We start from the raw sequence: 15662 nt of genomic DNA on the forward strand, positions 1-15662 counted from the left end.
TAAAACAGAGACTGCCAGGGCCTGGGGTGGAGGTGGGAGGCAACACACACTCGCGCACGCGCGCGCGTGCTCTGCTGCTCAAGCTAAGTACCCTTATTTTCCGAATGAATAGCAGATATTGACTTTCAGCAGTCAATATCCAGATTTACAGAAGCAACAGATAAGTGTTAACCAAAGACCACTGCAGTTACCAATTACCACGAGGAACATCAGTCAGGATACTGATGGCCAGGGAAGCAGATTAGCCCTGGAGTTCCAAATGGTTCCTGCCGGCAAGAAACATGAGCTCTGGCCGGGAAGGAGCCTCCTTCTAGAAGGAGGACATTTATAACTGTCTTCTCTAATGGCCTGTCGACAACGTCCCCTTGAGACAAGTGGGGGTGATATCAATCCCGTGAGAGGACACCTGAGTGTCAGGCACCATCGCCAGCCTCTGAAGTACCAGGCAACACACACTTTCTGGCCACTGGATGGAAAGCACTTGCTTAAAAAGGAGGAAGGTGGGGTGGAAATGAAGGAAGAGACGGAGGGAGGGTCAGCGCTGTAGGCTGGCTGAGCAGCCTGGCCAATCTGAGGAGTCTGTGTCCTCTTCTTGGCAACCAGAACCAGAGGGGGCGGTAGGAAGAGACAGGGAGATGGAGGGAGGCTGGCTGTGGCTAATACCCTGTGGGTTTGTCTTCTTGCTGGAACTTATTTATAGCTCTGATGAGCGGCTTTTTACTTTCATGATATTTTATTCTGGGTTGATTACACATAGAAGCCCTCAGGTAGAGAAAGCAAGCAAGGGGTCTATTAATATGTTTTATTAGTTTTGATATTTTAACAGGAAAATATTGGGAGAGAAGATGTGTCGAATTCTTAACCCGTTTCCTTTTCCTCTCAGTAAGTAAATAGTTCTTTTAAAGCCACTCTTGATGGTCACCCACAGAAGAACCCTGAGATGCTGCTATTTTCATCGGTTGGGCAGCTCCTGGCTTCCTCTGCTTTTCAAGGCATAGCTGAGACGTTCTCAGTGGCTTTTGTGGCAGAAGTGAGAGATCAGCCCTTGAATACATCCAACCCTTCCTGTTTGCCACCAACAGCTACCCTTCCACTTGCCTCTCCTCAGGCAGGTCCGGCCCACCATACCCTGATGTTAATTCTAATTATACTTCATTAAAAAATATCCAGGGTCTAATTCAGTTCTCACCCTCATCCATTTCCTGGTAGCATCTGACATTACCAACCCTCCCTCCTCCTAAAACTCATCCACTTCTAACCGGTCCTCTTATCTTTCAATAAAAAAATCTATTTACTGAGCGGCTGCAAAGGTCAGACTTGTGCTGGGAGCTGAGTACACAATGGTAAGAGAGGGGTGGGGAAGGCCAGTCCCAGCCAGCCCTGGGGTCATGAATACGGCCTGGGATATGCCGGGCCCACCACAGACACTCAATACAAATCTGCTGAAATCATCAATGATTGTTTCAACCCCCAGCACCCAGCTCGGCACCCTGCACTTGGTCAGAGTTTGGTTAACTCTTTCGTAAATAAGTCATTACAGATGAATAACTAAACAAGGGAACCAGGCATTGCAGCATTCAAGTGGCGAGGAAGGAGGGACGTGCAGGGACATTCTCAGCACACTGGCCTGGGAATGTATTAGAACATGTATTAGAACAAACACTCAGGATCCATGGCAGGCGGTGTGAGCTACAAAGCTGTCGTCCCAGGCAAAGGCAGCCGCGTGATGAACCAGGACCCAGACAAGCCTCACTTCACAGTCTCAGGTCAAGACTCAAGGTTGACAGAAGGGACCGGGGCGGCAGGGAGGTTAGGAGCAGATCAAGGATCATCAGATTCTTCCAACCAAGATTTTGGCTTAAATTTAAAGGTCATCCTCTGTGTATCACATGTACCCATTATCCTGATTCACTATTTTTTGACATTTCATTTTCTAGATATATTTTGAAATGAAAAGGGAAAAGAAGAATCTTTAGATAGATATATAACACAGATAAGAGACAATAACGTTGATTGTCTCCTGGGAGAACTGGGTGTGCAAAAGAGCAGGGAGGGAGATCACGTCTCACAGTATGTCCTTTGGGAACACGTGAATCTTACCATTCGTATGCAACACCTATTAAAGAAAGTAATTACTCTCCATAAAAGTAAAAAAGACAATGAGAGACCCATCAGATATGAGAAAGATATTATTAAGTATATTACAGGACAGACCAAGGAAAGAGAAAAAGTCCAGAAATAGCCCTAATTATATCAAAAAACTTCATGTATGATAAAGGTAGCATTTCAGATCACCAAGGAAGAGGTGGATTATTCAATTAATTGTGTTGAGATAACTGGGTAACCACCTGGAATAAAATTAAGTTGATCCCTATCTCACACTATACATCAGGATAAATTCAGAATGGGTCAAAGTAAAAGTGTAAAATAATTAAACCACAAAAATACAAAGCAAAAGCATGAAGGAATTCCTCTGTAAACTTGGAGAGAAATAGGATTTCTGAACAATGTTAATTCTAATTATACTTCATTAAAAAAAAAATCCAGGTCTAATTCCAAAAGAAATAGACTCATAAAAAATTCAGATATTAGGATTGTTCAAATAAATATGGTAATCATTTCACAATGTATACGTATATCAAATTATCACATTGTACACTTTAAATGTATGTAATTTTGTCAATTATTCCTTAATAAGTTGAAAAAAAGACTTATTCTGATAAATATATAGCTACGTATAACATATTTAAAGCAAACTTTGAAAATGAAGAGGTTATAAAGAATGACCAAGCAGATTCAAAAAAGAACCAAATGGAACTTGTATAAATGAAAAGTATCAAAACTGAAATAAAAAATTCAGTGACTGAATTAAACAGCAGATAAGACATAGATGAAGAGAGAATTAAACTGGTAGACAGTTCTGGAAGATTGGTCAAAAATAATCATCCAGAAAGAAGTCCAGAGAGACGGAAATGAAAAATATGAATGAGATGAACAGATATGGAAGATAGACTGAAACCTTAACATATGTTTGTGTTTCATAAGGAGAAAGAGACTAGGATAGAGGCATTGAAGAAATAAGAGCTAAAAACTTTATGGATGAGATAGACATGTTCAAAATCAGAGCCTGAGAAAGTTTATCACCAAAAACCCTCACTAAATAAAATTCTAAGGGATGTACTTCAATCGGAAGTAAAGTGATCCCAGATGGAAGGTCTGAGATGAAAGAGCCACACTTAGTTTCGGTCGCACCTTTTTCCTTGCCTGAATCCAGAAGCAGGTTTTATAGTGCTTTTCCATTGGTCCCAGCAAAAACAGAACCCTTGATATGAAACTTGTCTATGCACGTGCAGACCCCAAAGGCAGAAAGGAAAGTTGCGTATTACCCTTCAAAGGGAAATCGTGAAGCAACAGTGCAACTCCTTGACCATTGAGGATTTCTATGCAACATGGTTTATCTTTAAGAAAGCCGAGAGGTTTTCAACAAATGGTGCTGGAACAACTGGACATCCACATGCAAACAAATGAATCTAGATACGGACCTTACACCCTTCACAAAAATTAACTCAAAATGGATTACAGACCTAAACGTAAAATGCAAAACTACAAAACTCCTAGAAGAAAACAGAGGAGAAAGTCTAGATGACTTTGGGTTTGACAATAACTTTTTAGATACAACACTAAAGGCACTGTACATGGAAGAAAAAGTTGATTAAGTTGGATTTCATTAAAATTAAAATTTTCTGCTCTGTGAGACACTGTAAAGAGACTAAGATGACAAGTCACACACTGGGAGGAAATATTTGCCAAAGAAAACGAGGAGGCCTTTCCTTTCTCTGATCCAAGTGATATATTCCAACCCCCGGCCCTGGGAGAGCAGGGGGAAATGGGGCCATTGTTTCATGAAGTGAGGCCAGTCGCATTTACACTGTGCTGGACAAGCTCGTGGACTCTTTAGGAGGACGGCATGCAGACTAGATAAAAACTTCGTTTTTGAGCTCTACAGCAGACACATGTTCCCTGGGAGGGGTGTGAACTCACGCTGCACTGCCACGTGCACATCTTGGGAGCGGCAGTGAAGCAAGCCCTGGGGAAGTCCAGCCCGGGGTGGTTTCCACGCGCCAGCCTCAAGCCCCGAGGTCTGCCCCACCTGGGTCTGCTAACCAGCTGCCATCTGACATCACGTCATCAGGGAAATGTGGAAGGTGCCGAGCGCTAAACTGCTGCTTTCTCAAACACTCCTTGTTCCCCGGGAGACTGAAGGAGGACTGATGGGTAGCATATGCGGGGAGCATCTCCTAAATTACTGCACGATCTGCTTTGTAAGATGATGCGCAGTGATGATGTTCTGTGATTGGCTGTCAATGAAGATCATCAATAGCAGGCGTTAATAAAAACAGCTAATTAAATGAATAATAAAAACCTAACTCTCATGCATGTACACATATACACAAAAGGCATTCGGTGCCAGCTGCTGTATCTCTGGGCAGCGGGATTATGAGTTTTAGCTTCTTAAATTCTCACACACAGGGGGCAGCCTGATGGCTCAGTTGGTTAGAGCACGAGCTCTGAACAACAAGGCTGCCGGTTCGATTCCCACATGGGCCAGTGAGCTGCTCCCTCCACAACTAGATTGAAGACAACGAGCTGACGCTGAGCTTCCAGAGGGGCGGCTGGATGGCTCAGTTGGTTAGAGTGCGAGCTCTCAACAACAAGGTTGCCGGTTCAGTTCCCACATGGGATGGTGGGCTGCGCCCCCTGCAACTAAAGACTGAAAATGGCGACTGGATTGGAGCTGAGCTGCGCCCTCCACAACTAGATTGAAGGACAACGACTTGGAGCTGATGGGCCCTGAAGAAACACACTGTTCCCCAATATTCCCCAATAAAGTTAAAAAAAAAATTCTCACACACAAATTGCTCATATAACCACAAAAAGGAATATGCATTTAAATACAGTCTGTACACACTACGTACCCAACACACTAGAGTTTCAAACTTCAGGATTTCCAACTTTTTTCTAGCTTCAACCTTCTGGCTTATTGAAATCCTTCGTCTTCTCTTTCCTGTAGTTTTCTTGTCTGTCTGTCTGCTTTTAAGAAAATGAAGCTGGCAAAGGGCCTTGCAGAACAATCAGCATGTGGGGTGCTGACAGCCTCAGGGGAGCACGAATGGCCAAGAAGGTATAGCAAGAGTTAGCTGGGTCCTGGCCTGATGTGTTAGTCAGTCTACGGCAGGGGCGGTCACACGAACAAGCAAGAGACGTAGGAATTCAAAGGGCCTTGGAGCATCAGGGAGCCAGCCTGACTGTCCTCTTCCTGCCCTATTTTTAGCTGTGTGAGTACAGAGCACACTTGGGTGTCTCGGATAAGAAAGTGGTAAAGAGGCCAGGGGAAGTGACAGAGCCAAGTGCAGGCTCTGCCTACCGCAGCCCCCACGCTTGTCAGAGCCTTTCTTCCCCAGGCCAGAAATGCCAAGTGTGTGGATGTTTGCTGAAATGAGGGTGCAACAGGAGGTGCAGCTGACAGGAGAGGGCTCTCCCTACTGCACTTACAGGAGACGGGGGCAGGGATGGAACGTGACCCAGTGACTAACATCAAAGGGATGGGCTACATCTGACCCAGGTTACAGATCCGAAATCAAACGAGCTGAAACTTGGGATGGGGGTGATCCTTTCAGTAGCCAAAACCAGGCGGCAATGTGTATTTTTAACAACCATCCCTTTTCCTTGGGGTTTTACTGCAGGATGCAGTCAGGCACATGGGCCAGGCCTCATTCAGTCTATAAAGTGGTCTTACGGTCACCCAGGGGACCCCGCTTATTCCCCAGGTTGGAAGCGGGCCCTGTCAACTTCACCAAGTGAAATGCCGTAGGCAGCTTCAGACTGGAGTGCCTGCTGTGATGGGGTACCAGGGGACTGTTAGAAGTGTGGCGGTTCTGGTCTCTGGCAAGAGACAGGAGAGGGAAGACCATGGTCCGAAACATGGGGGGTGGGGAGGGGCAGGGCTTGGGAAAATGGAAAAGGAGTGGGGGGTTAAGAATATGCACATCCAAATACCCTCATCATTTTGTGGATTAGATCCAAAGAAGACAGAAACCTCTAGCCACAGCTTTACACTGTGAGAGGTGGAAACGCACGATGACACCAGGTTTTTAAACAGACCAGAGCTTAGGTTCCAAATCAGCAGACCTCTCACAGCGGTCCCCGTGGGAAGGCCTATGCTTATTACAAAGTGTCAACATTCAGCCTGGAGAGCTGGTAGCCAGGGCTTTCCATCCTCCGAATGTGGAGAAATCCTCTGAGAAAGGATTTGATTTTTGCAAACAGGCTTAAATCCTAGGAGGTAAGTTGGTAGAATAAGGTGTGTTATCAGGCTATGTAACAGGGTTTCTGGACAAAAAAGAAAAAAAGAAAAAGATGTGATCACATATCGGTTTAGATTTGATGAATAGGAACCAGGACTATTCTCCCAAGGGTTGGGTAAAATGACTCCAAGAGCACTTCCTCCCCCGGTAAGTTCCTTGGGCAGGGACTTTTCTCACAGATCTCAGTGTCTGGCACAGGCCTGGAGGGTGGTAGGCCCTCCCTGAGTCAGTGCCTGAGCAACTCAGCTTAGCAGAACAAACGCATGGCTTCTGTTAGTCCCACTCTCTGTCACGCTGTCACAGCAAGCCAGACCAAGTTCATTCTTTATGGTGACTCTCGATTTTGCTTCTTCACTCAGCACGGCTCACAGTGCCACTTCTCATGGGCTTATCCCACAACAGTGTCCCCGTCACTGTACTGTGTCCAATGCTTACAGGTGTTCCTGGAAAGCCTTTTGTGATAAAGGTTTGGGAACCACTAGGTATCAAAGTTTCTTCCCTTGGGGATTCACGGTGACACCAGTATGTTAAAAGTTCTGAAAAGTCCTACAGTAAAGAAAGCTGTTTCTCGGTGCTTCCCAAACTAAAACAAGTCCCTTTAGTGAGGAACTCATCAGTCATCCCTATACCCACCTCAAAAGAGGGTATGTGTAGGGGCGGCCGATGGCTCAGTTGGATAGAGTACGAGTTCTCGACAACAAGGTTGCCAGTTCAATTCCCGCCTGGGATGGTGGGCTGAACCCACTACAAATAAAGATTAAAAGTAGCAACTGGACTTAGAGCTGAGATGCACCCTCCACAACTAGACTGAAGGACAATGACTTGGAGCTGATGGGACCTGGAGAAACACACTGTTCTCCAATATTCTCCAAAAAAAAAAATCATTAAAAAAAGGGGGGAATGTGCATCTGGTCGACTCCCCATTTCGATCACACAGCCCTATTTTTTGGTGGACTACCGCTTACATTTTGCCAACACCTCAGTCCTGCTGCAGTTTGAGCAATGCTGACCCAGAGCCTTGGCCGTCAAATCACACACGTGCTCTTTGCTCTTCCACATACTCCCCCCCCACAGTGGGACTGAGGTACTGATCCCTTAGGTCTGCCCTATTCCCCTACTGGTGTGTGGGCTTGTATGTCCCCAACATCAATGGCAATTCCACTGGGGTCAAGGCCGTGTCGCGTGCTGCTTATTTCACATCTCCACACTTGCCAGCGCTGTGCAGCACGACGCTGGGCACGGCCCAGAGACTCCAGAGATGTTCCGAGCTGAACTCACGTCATGTTCCCTTTCAATATCAGTTACGAAAAAAGTACCACAGTATTGTGGGGGCAAAGATGATACCTCAAAGAAACTGCCGCAGTTCCCCCATAATACTTACTTTTATCTATCGTTTATTGAATGTTTACTATGAACGCTGGCTAAATTCTTGAGATGCAATCATCAATTCTCACAGCAACCCACAGAGATGGGGCTTCTATAATTCCCCTCGGCTGGAAGGTCAAGGGCAGAGAGGTAGAAAATGAAGTGAGGCGCAGGCAGCCCTGACACTGAGAAGACAGCAGACAGCACCATCTTCCGCAGGAAGAGCTCTGGGAAGAGCCCAGCACAGCTGCAGAGCCAGGAGCACAGAGCTGTGAAGAAGGAGCAGTCTGATCGTCAGACTCAAGCTTGTTCCAGGTGTTGACTTTTCCTTTGAAGTTCGGCAGATATTGGGTTGTGGACCCACGAGTAGAAACAGATGCCAGCTTGAAGTTTCAGAATAAGACACAAGGCTACAACCTCCACCCCACATCCACCCCAGCCTGGGGTAGACCCTCAGGAGGGGTACTTGTGTGATCCCTCAGCCCTGAAACATGCTCTTCCCAGGGGAGCTCGATGGGCTCTGATGGCCCCGGCCTGCAGGGCTGCTGCCTGCTCAGACGTGCTGGTCTGGCCTCAGCTCCGGCCTAACACAGGCCCAGGGCTGGGTATGCTCAGCTCCTGGCTAACTGGATAATCCTTCGAGAGGGTTCCCATGAACATGCCAGGAGCTCAGGACAGAAGTGGCCTTTGACCAGACCAAAGAGTTTGGTAACAGGGCATCTTGGTGTTGAGGGTGACAGCCTTTAGGAGGAGGAGTCAAGTGGCAGCTTTAACAAACCAGAGGGAGTAGGCCTGAAGCTGCCAAGACCTTCTGCAGGTACCTGGTGAGGCCCAGTGGGTTCTGACCAAACGAGAGGACAACACCCAAGAGTGGGCAGTGACAGCTCCCATCGAGATCCCTAAGGGAAGTGGGCAAACCCCGCCACCTTGGCAGCCAGAGCAGGATGACTGGAAACTCCTTTCTCTTTGCTGGAACCTGAATGTAAGTCAGCAAGTGGGCACTTACACACACTGTGCCAGCACGGAGACGCTCTTCACGTGCATTTCATTTCAGCCGGTAATAACCCTATGAGACAGTTATGTCATCCCCGTTTCACAGACAAGGAAACCACAGCTCGGAGACGTGAGTGACTCGCCCAAGGCCACGACTGAGACACGGCAGCTGACAGCAAGGTCTACACTCTTAACCACTGAGCCCCACTGCCTCGATCTGGTGTCCACTGATCATGCCACTCCAAGTGGTCCCCAGGGCTGGCCACCAACACGTCAGCTCCCCGCTCCAGAGCCACCAAGGCCTAGGTGGGCCCGGCAGCTCAGCACTCCTCCTAGCCACGTGAGCATCCAGACCCTCCTATGTCATCTCTCAATGGGGACTTCTGAAGGCAGGAGGCCTGGCCCAGCCTCCTGGCCTGACCCTTCAAAAGGGTCTTGTGTGGCAATGTCCATCGCCATGCCTGCAATTGTGTATGCCATCTGTAAGAGTCTGGGCCTCACACACAGGAAGTCAATCCCTCCATAGGGCGCTGAAGGTGACAACTAGATGAGCAGGGCAGCTCCAGCCCACAAGCGTCCTCCATGGAAATGTTTTCTGACGCCCACTCACAGCACATGCGGGCCTGCATGACCACCACCTTTCTCTTGCCTGGCACTGTCTCTGGACAGAAAGCTCTTTGGCCAAGGGATAGGTCTTGTTCTGGTTCATAGCCCAGTGCCCGACACAGCACAGCTCTCAGTGAGGACCTGCTGAGTGGGTGGTACTTCCCTCAGATGCCTTGTGTTAGAGCATGAGGTCTGGGCGACATTCTTGACGAGGCCCTGAGCTGCTTGAGGGCTGGTACCCTGGCTTCTCCCTCTTTCCATGTCTTCCCAAGCTCTGGGAAAAGGCCGATACCCAGTAGGAGCATCGAGCATGAACAAAAGGCAGAGCCCCTCTTCCAGCTCTCAGGGCTGCTTGGCACCATATTCTTCTCTAGGTCCCAGCTGGTGTCTCCTCCTCCAAGACGCCCTCCTGAGCCAGTCCATCTCCAGGCGCCCAGCTGCCCGGGCCCCCTTGGCCTGTTCATGCCCTTCGCGCATGTATCACAGTCAGTAACCATCGGGGGTCTGGGCTGGGTGGTCCTTTCTCCCCAGTGGACCAGGAGCTCCCCGGGGACAGAGACCACTTCTGCCCTGATCACTCCTCTGCTCTCATCCGAGCCTGGCATGGCGCCTGGCACACAGCAGGTGCACAATAAATATGTGGAATGAATGGAGAAGGGTCTTCAGTGAAACGAAAGCGAAGAGCAGATTAGAAAGAGAGCTTGTCCACCTTTCTTTCTCACCCACAAACCCAAACCAAGGCTCTGGACTTCCCTGTAGCCACCGGCTCCCACATCCCAGCCCAAGGGGCGCAGGTCACCTTCCGAGAGCAGTCAGTGTGGGTACAGCGTTGTTCTAAAGGCAGAACAGAGCAGTGTCCTCACTGGACGTGGCCCAAGAGCTTAGCTCCTATCCCATCAGCAGGCAACGGGACACAAGTGGCCACAGCAGTGACTCAGCACTGCACTAACAGCAAGACACCTCCCGAGGCAACTGCCACGCGGGCCAGGTCCCATGTTGGGGGCTGGCATGAGACAATGGTCATGGCAATGGCTCGGCACTGCAAGCGGCCAGAGAAAATGGTTCCGATTCAGCGAACTATAACCCTGGTAAAACTTGAAAATACGTATTATTCTTTCATATACAGCGGCTAACACCAGAGGAAGGATTTGCTGTGAGCTACTTTTCCAGCCCTAGTGATGGGCTGTCCTGACCATTCTCGCTCCCTTTTGGGACCACACACCTGTGATAAGTAGGGACAGGCGCGACAGGTCAAGGTCTCTGGCCCCCAGAGAGCGGACCCGCTGACCGCGAACTCATGAGCACTCTGCTCGGTTTTAGAGCCAGCCAGGCACAGACAGGGAAAACATACAGATTCTCTGTGTGGCACAGGCACTGGTTACCTTGGCTACGATGGAGCAGTGGTATTCCCCTATCCCAGGCCCTGCAAACTACAAAGAGGAAGCTCGATGGAAGAAATGAAACTGATGTTGTACGTGACCTAACGACCGTGTCTACGAAAACCCCCGTAATAGGGGCATCGCGGTGTTTGGGAACCAGGAAACGGGCTGGCTGGGTTTGCACATTGTGCCAGCTTTCCCATTACGGTCAAACAAAGCCCCTCTGGCTCTCACGGCAGCCTGGAGTTAGTGGAGTAGGACTATTGTCTCCATTTGAGTTGTAAGGAAATTGGGGTCCAGTGAGGCTAAATGACTCATTCAAGGTCACATAGCATATAAACTGCCAGGCCAGAACTAGAAAATGGCCTCTGATTTCTATCTAGTGACTTTGCCCCGGTCTCCCTGGCTGGCTGCCAATGCTACACATGGCTTGCCTGGGTGTGTCACATAAATTCTGGGCCTGTTTCTTCATCTATATAGTGAGGAGAATCAGGCCTAGTTCATGCTATGACACACCAATTATGACTGTGTTGTTCACAGGGGAACCTTGGGTCTTGCCTTATTGAGAGACCTGGAGAACAAGAAGCAATCCCCTCTCGGATGCCCGACCATATCACTTTGGAAGAGGGACTTTGTCTTGCTAAGGATCAAGAGTGCCCCCTCCTGCCACCTACATTGATGGTGGATGGAGCAGTAAGTGGTAAACACATGACAACAGGACAACAGAAGGTGGGTCCCGTCTCAAGTCCTTACTGGTTATAGGTAACACCAGGCAAGTCCTTTCATGCATTGAGGACGGTTTTCTCATCACTAAAAATGGGGTGGTATCCCTGTCCAGCTGACCTCCCACAATTGCTATGGAGCCATTAATAAGACCAATAAGATTATACCTATGAAAAGGTCCAAGGAACCCCTGGAGAGATGGCTGATTCTAAGACGGAGGCAGGGAAAGTACACAGTGAGATGAGACTATCCCATAATGTCAGAAAGCAAGGAAATGCACAGAAACTGATGGCGACATGGCAAAAGGACACGAGAACCAGCTTGAGGGTCAAAGTTGAGACATAATGAATATGACAAGATAGTGTATAACCCACTAAATTTTAAAAATCCATGAACCAACATTGACAGCACAAAAACAAAAAGAAGGGAAGGACAGAAGGAAAGTCCTTCATTACAGAAGAATGCCAATTAATAAATGCAGAAGACATGACAAATAGAAAAATCACTGTTTTGTAACCACCGTGGTAATAACAGATTCAGGTAAGATCGTCAGGGAATGCTAAAGCCATTGGGTGAAAGACTATGATTCAGGGTGTGCAGAAATCTGCAGACACCACTTTATTTGAATGACCAAACCGAACATGATCAATGACAGGACAAAACCACATGAGGTGCGTCCTCACGTGACACCAGAGAAGGACTCAACATCACTTACGCAATTCTTCTCCTAAGATGTTCAAGCTGAATCCAAGCATGAGACCAACCCAGACCGAAGGGACATTCTGCAAACCAACTGGCCTGGACTCTCCAAAAATGCCCGTGTCATGAAAGATTTTTAAAAAGTTGGTGAATTGTTTTACATTAAATAAGACTAAAGAGACCTGAGAGCCCAATACAACGTCTGACTCTGAAACGGGTCCTGACTCAGGAAAAAAAGCTAACCAGATTTATGAAGGGCATTACCGGGACCACTGAGGAAATTTGAAAATAAACCATGTAATATAGGACAGCCAAAAATAAACGTACACGTGTGTGATACATACGCACACAGCAACACATGGGGTGGGGGGACAAAAGTGTTATCTGGTGATCTAGATGAGGACGTTCACTATATTATTCCTGTACCTTTTCTGTAGATTCAAAAAGTTGCCAACTAAAAGGAATCAGAAAGTCCCATCAGTCCTTGGAAAGCCATTAGAACTGCCGCACTGGGAGCCAGTGGTGTCGGCGGTTGACTCGGGCACTCACCTGTCAGGTACTCAAGGACGGCGGCCATGTACACAGGCGCCCCCACTCCGATCCTGTACTTGGGATGGCCTTTCTTGATGTACCGCAGCATCCGCCCCACAGGGAAGATGACTCCCGCCTTGGCGGACCGGGAGGTTTTGGTGGACTTCTTCTTCCCGCCCCGGCTGGACATGGCGGTGGCCCTGACTGTGTCCCTGGCGGAGCTGGGTCAGTGAGCAGCACACTGTGGAGGGAAGAGGCACAGCCGTCAGGCCCGTTGCAGACTGCACATCGTCCCGTTCCCCTTACACTCTGGCCCCTGCAAGAAACAGGTCCGGCCAGCAGATGCCACCGCCTGCAGCCGCTGAGCCCTCTGAGCCCAGTTGACACACTCCACTGGAGCGCTTATGGCCCCAAAGAGACAGCTTTTCACTGTTTTATACCATGACATTGATTTTATTGGCCATTTCCATTGAAAGGTTACTCTGACAATAACTGCTGTTAAGTGTCTTGCCTTTATGCCGCATGATGTAAAAGAAAATGGGATTTCTTGGCTACAGTCTATACACTTGTTTAATAATTGCATTTTCATAGACTTGAGACCAGGGCTGATCAATTTGCTGAAGGCTTCATAAAAAAAACCAAAAAAAAACAACGATGTCACCTGCCCCTAGAATGAAGCACTACAGCTGGATGTCTAAGTTCTTGGATGACGGCAGCTTCTCTACCTTACGATCCTTCATCTGTGAGAGGGGAACAGCTCACAGGAGCTCAGTGGGTAGCCAGGTGGGAATAAGATGCCCTCGGAACACTGCCAGCCCGCCAGATGGGCCTGCCCTTCCAGAAGCGTGGTTCTCTCCCTGCCCCTCTTCCCAATGCCCACCCACAATGCCACTCAGTCCAGAGGATGCCCCACTTCAACACCTCATGTGGGGTTCTCTCCTGTCCATCCCAACGGTGACTGCGTCCAGGCCATCACTGTCTTAACCACAGGATCACACACAGCCCCAGAAAGGGCCTCCCCACCACTGGCCTCCAGGGGCAGGGCTATCTTTGTCCACAAATATGAATATGCCATGGCCCTGTTCTTAACAGGTTTCCGTGGCTGCCTCAATTCCCAAGATAAAGTCGGGACCCTTGGCCTGTCATGCAACGCCCTGGACATCTAGGCCTGGCACGGCCATCCAGCTTTACCTTGTGCCTCTTATGGTCACACGTGTTGCCCCCAAATGCCATCTTCTGCGGTGGCTGTGCTCTCTGGCCAGGACCCCTTGTTAGCCCTCACACTTGGTCTCTGCCCTCTGCCAACCCTTCCTTGAGGGCTCGGATCAGCTGCCCCATCCACATGGCATCCATGCTGGGCACCCCCACCCCCATCCCCCACCCGCCGTCTCTCCCATCAGGCTGCAAGCTCTCGGGGCTGCCCCTGACTGTGTTCCCAGCGTAGCACTATACAGTAAGGTCTCAAATGTTTGCTACAAGCATTCAAGTCATCCTGCGTTCACTTCAGGAGCTGTGCTGGGGAATGGAGGCAGCAGTGCCTGGGACAGTGGTGGTCCCTGTCCTCCTGGAGCTGATGGGGAAGACAGACAATAAATAACCCTGCAGTCATTTAAGTAAGAACGGCAAGAGGCCAGTGCCGAGCGCTAGGAGAGGGTGGTGACAACGCCTCAGCCTATTCTGGGGCACCAGGCAAGCCTTCCCTAGAGGACATTTATGCTCAGACCATTGGGCCAAATGGGTAGGTCTCCCATTTACTAGTAAACTGAGGTCAGGCTCGCTCCATGGTGTGTGGGCCCCTCCAGCCCCAACACTCCATGCCTCTGACTGTGGAGGCCACAGAGTCAGTGGTCCTTGTTACTCTGATGTCCAACCCCGTATTGGGGACACACCATGGTCCACACCTAACATCAATGTGAGCCCCACCAGGACCAGTTCCAATCATCTGCCTGACAGAGACAACCAAACAGCAGAGGGCAGCATTCCTGGGCACTGGGGGCAGCTGAGCTGATAGGCCCAATGGAACAAAGGTGCTCAAGCCCTGGGTCTTGATGTTGAAGGGGGCTGAAGTCCCCTGGGATGAGAACCCTGTATTTCACCCTATTGAGGGGGCACCAGTCTGGAAATATCACTGAGTGGGAAAGCGAGTCCCAGAAGGGTCTCAGTTGTTCTGAAACAATTAGTTGGCTCCATTTTTCGCTGTAATGAGCTCTGTTTTAAAACATCCCCTGCCAACAGGGACCCGTGCTCTGAGCAGGAAATGGTATGTGTATATGTTTGTGCACACGTGTGTTTGCAGGGAAAGCTGTCACAGGGTGCCCTAGCAGTCTTTTGCTTTACTTACAAATGTGTCTCACAGAACAACCTAACATCTTCGGACTAAGAGCTCTCAGAGCTGAATTTCCCCTCGCTCAGCAGGAGAGGCCTGTGGTCAGTGATGATTCATGCAGCTCAGCCCTGGTCTCATTGGAGCTCTGATTTCAGCTCTGTCTCCACGAGTAGCTGCCTGGGTATGCTGGGGCTGCGTCTGTGGGGACCGGACAATGTCCTGACCCAGACAGGAGCCATTAGCATTTGGGGACCTGATGAGGCCTAGACACTCTTAGTCCTTATAAATGATGCTCCTGATGCTTCCCTGTGACTGAGGCCAAGGGCCGTCACATCATCCACGTGCTGCTGACACCCAGGCCGCTGAAACCCAGAGCTCTGCTCTGACTGCCTGCGGCAAGGGACCACTTGTAAGTCCTTGAATTTCTCTGGGTTTCTCAGCCTCATCAGTGGCAACACCATGCATCAAGCTACCAAGCAGGAGTCCACCTGGCCCCTATCTCTGCCCACTTGCCCAACACCCAATCATTAGCCAAGCTCTGTTGAATCTACCGCCCTAACTTCTCAAGCCTCTTCCCTTCTCTTCATCCTCCCCACCTGGGTTCAGCTCTACTTCTCACCTGTTTCCCCAGCACCTGTCTCTCTCCTGGACACCAGGGGACCTTTGCCCGCTTTG

At 49.2% G+C, this 15662-nt stretch overlaps 1 protein-coding gene across 4 annotated transcripts in view; it reads right to left on the minus strand.

The window, feature by feature from the left end:
* MACROH2A1 (macroH2A.1 histone) overlaps positions 1-15662 on the minus strand; it is a 79890-nt gene that overhangs the window by 56955 nt on the left and 7273 nt on the right. For all 4 annotated transcript variants that reach the window (XM_074313539.1, XM_074313536.1, XM_074313537.1 and 1 more), the window contains exon 2: positions 12680-12902. In XM_074313539.1, coding sequence (XP_074169640.1) covers positions 12680-12851 — 172 coding nt within the window. In that variant the 5' untranslated portion in view covers positions 12852-12902. The remainder of the gene's footprint in view (positions 1-12679; positions 12903-15662) is intronic.

Source organism: Rhinolophus sinicus, linkage group LG10 (genome assembly GCF_036562045.2).
Source record: "Rhinolophus sinicus isolate RSC01 linkage group LG10, ASM3656204v1, whole genome shotgun sequence".
NCBI classification, from domain to species: Eukaryota; Metazoa; Chordata; class Mammalia; order Chiroptera; family Rhinolophidae; genus Rhinolophus; species Rhinolophus sinicus.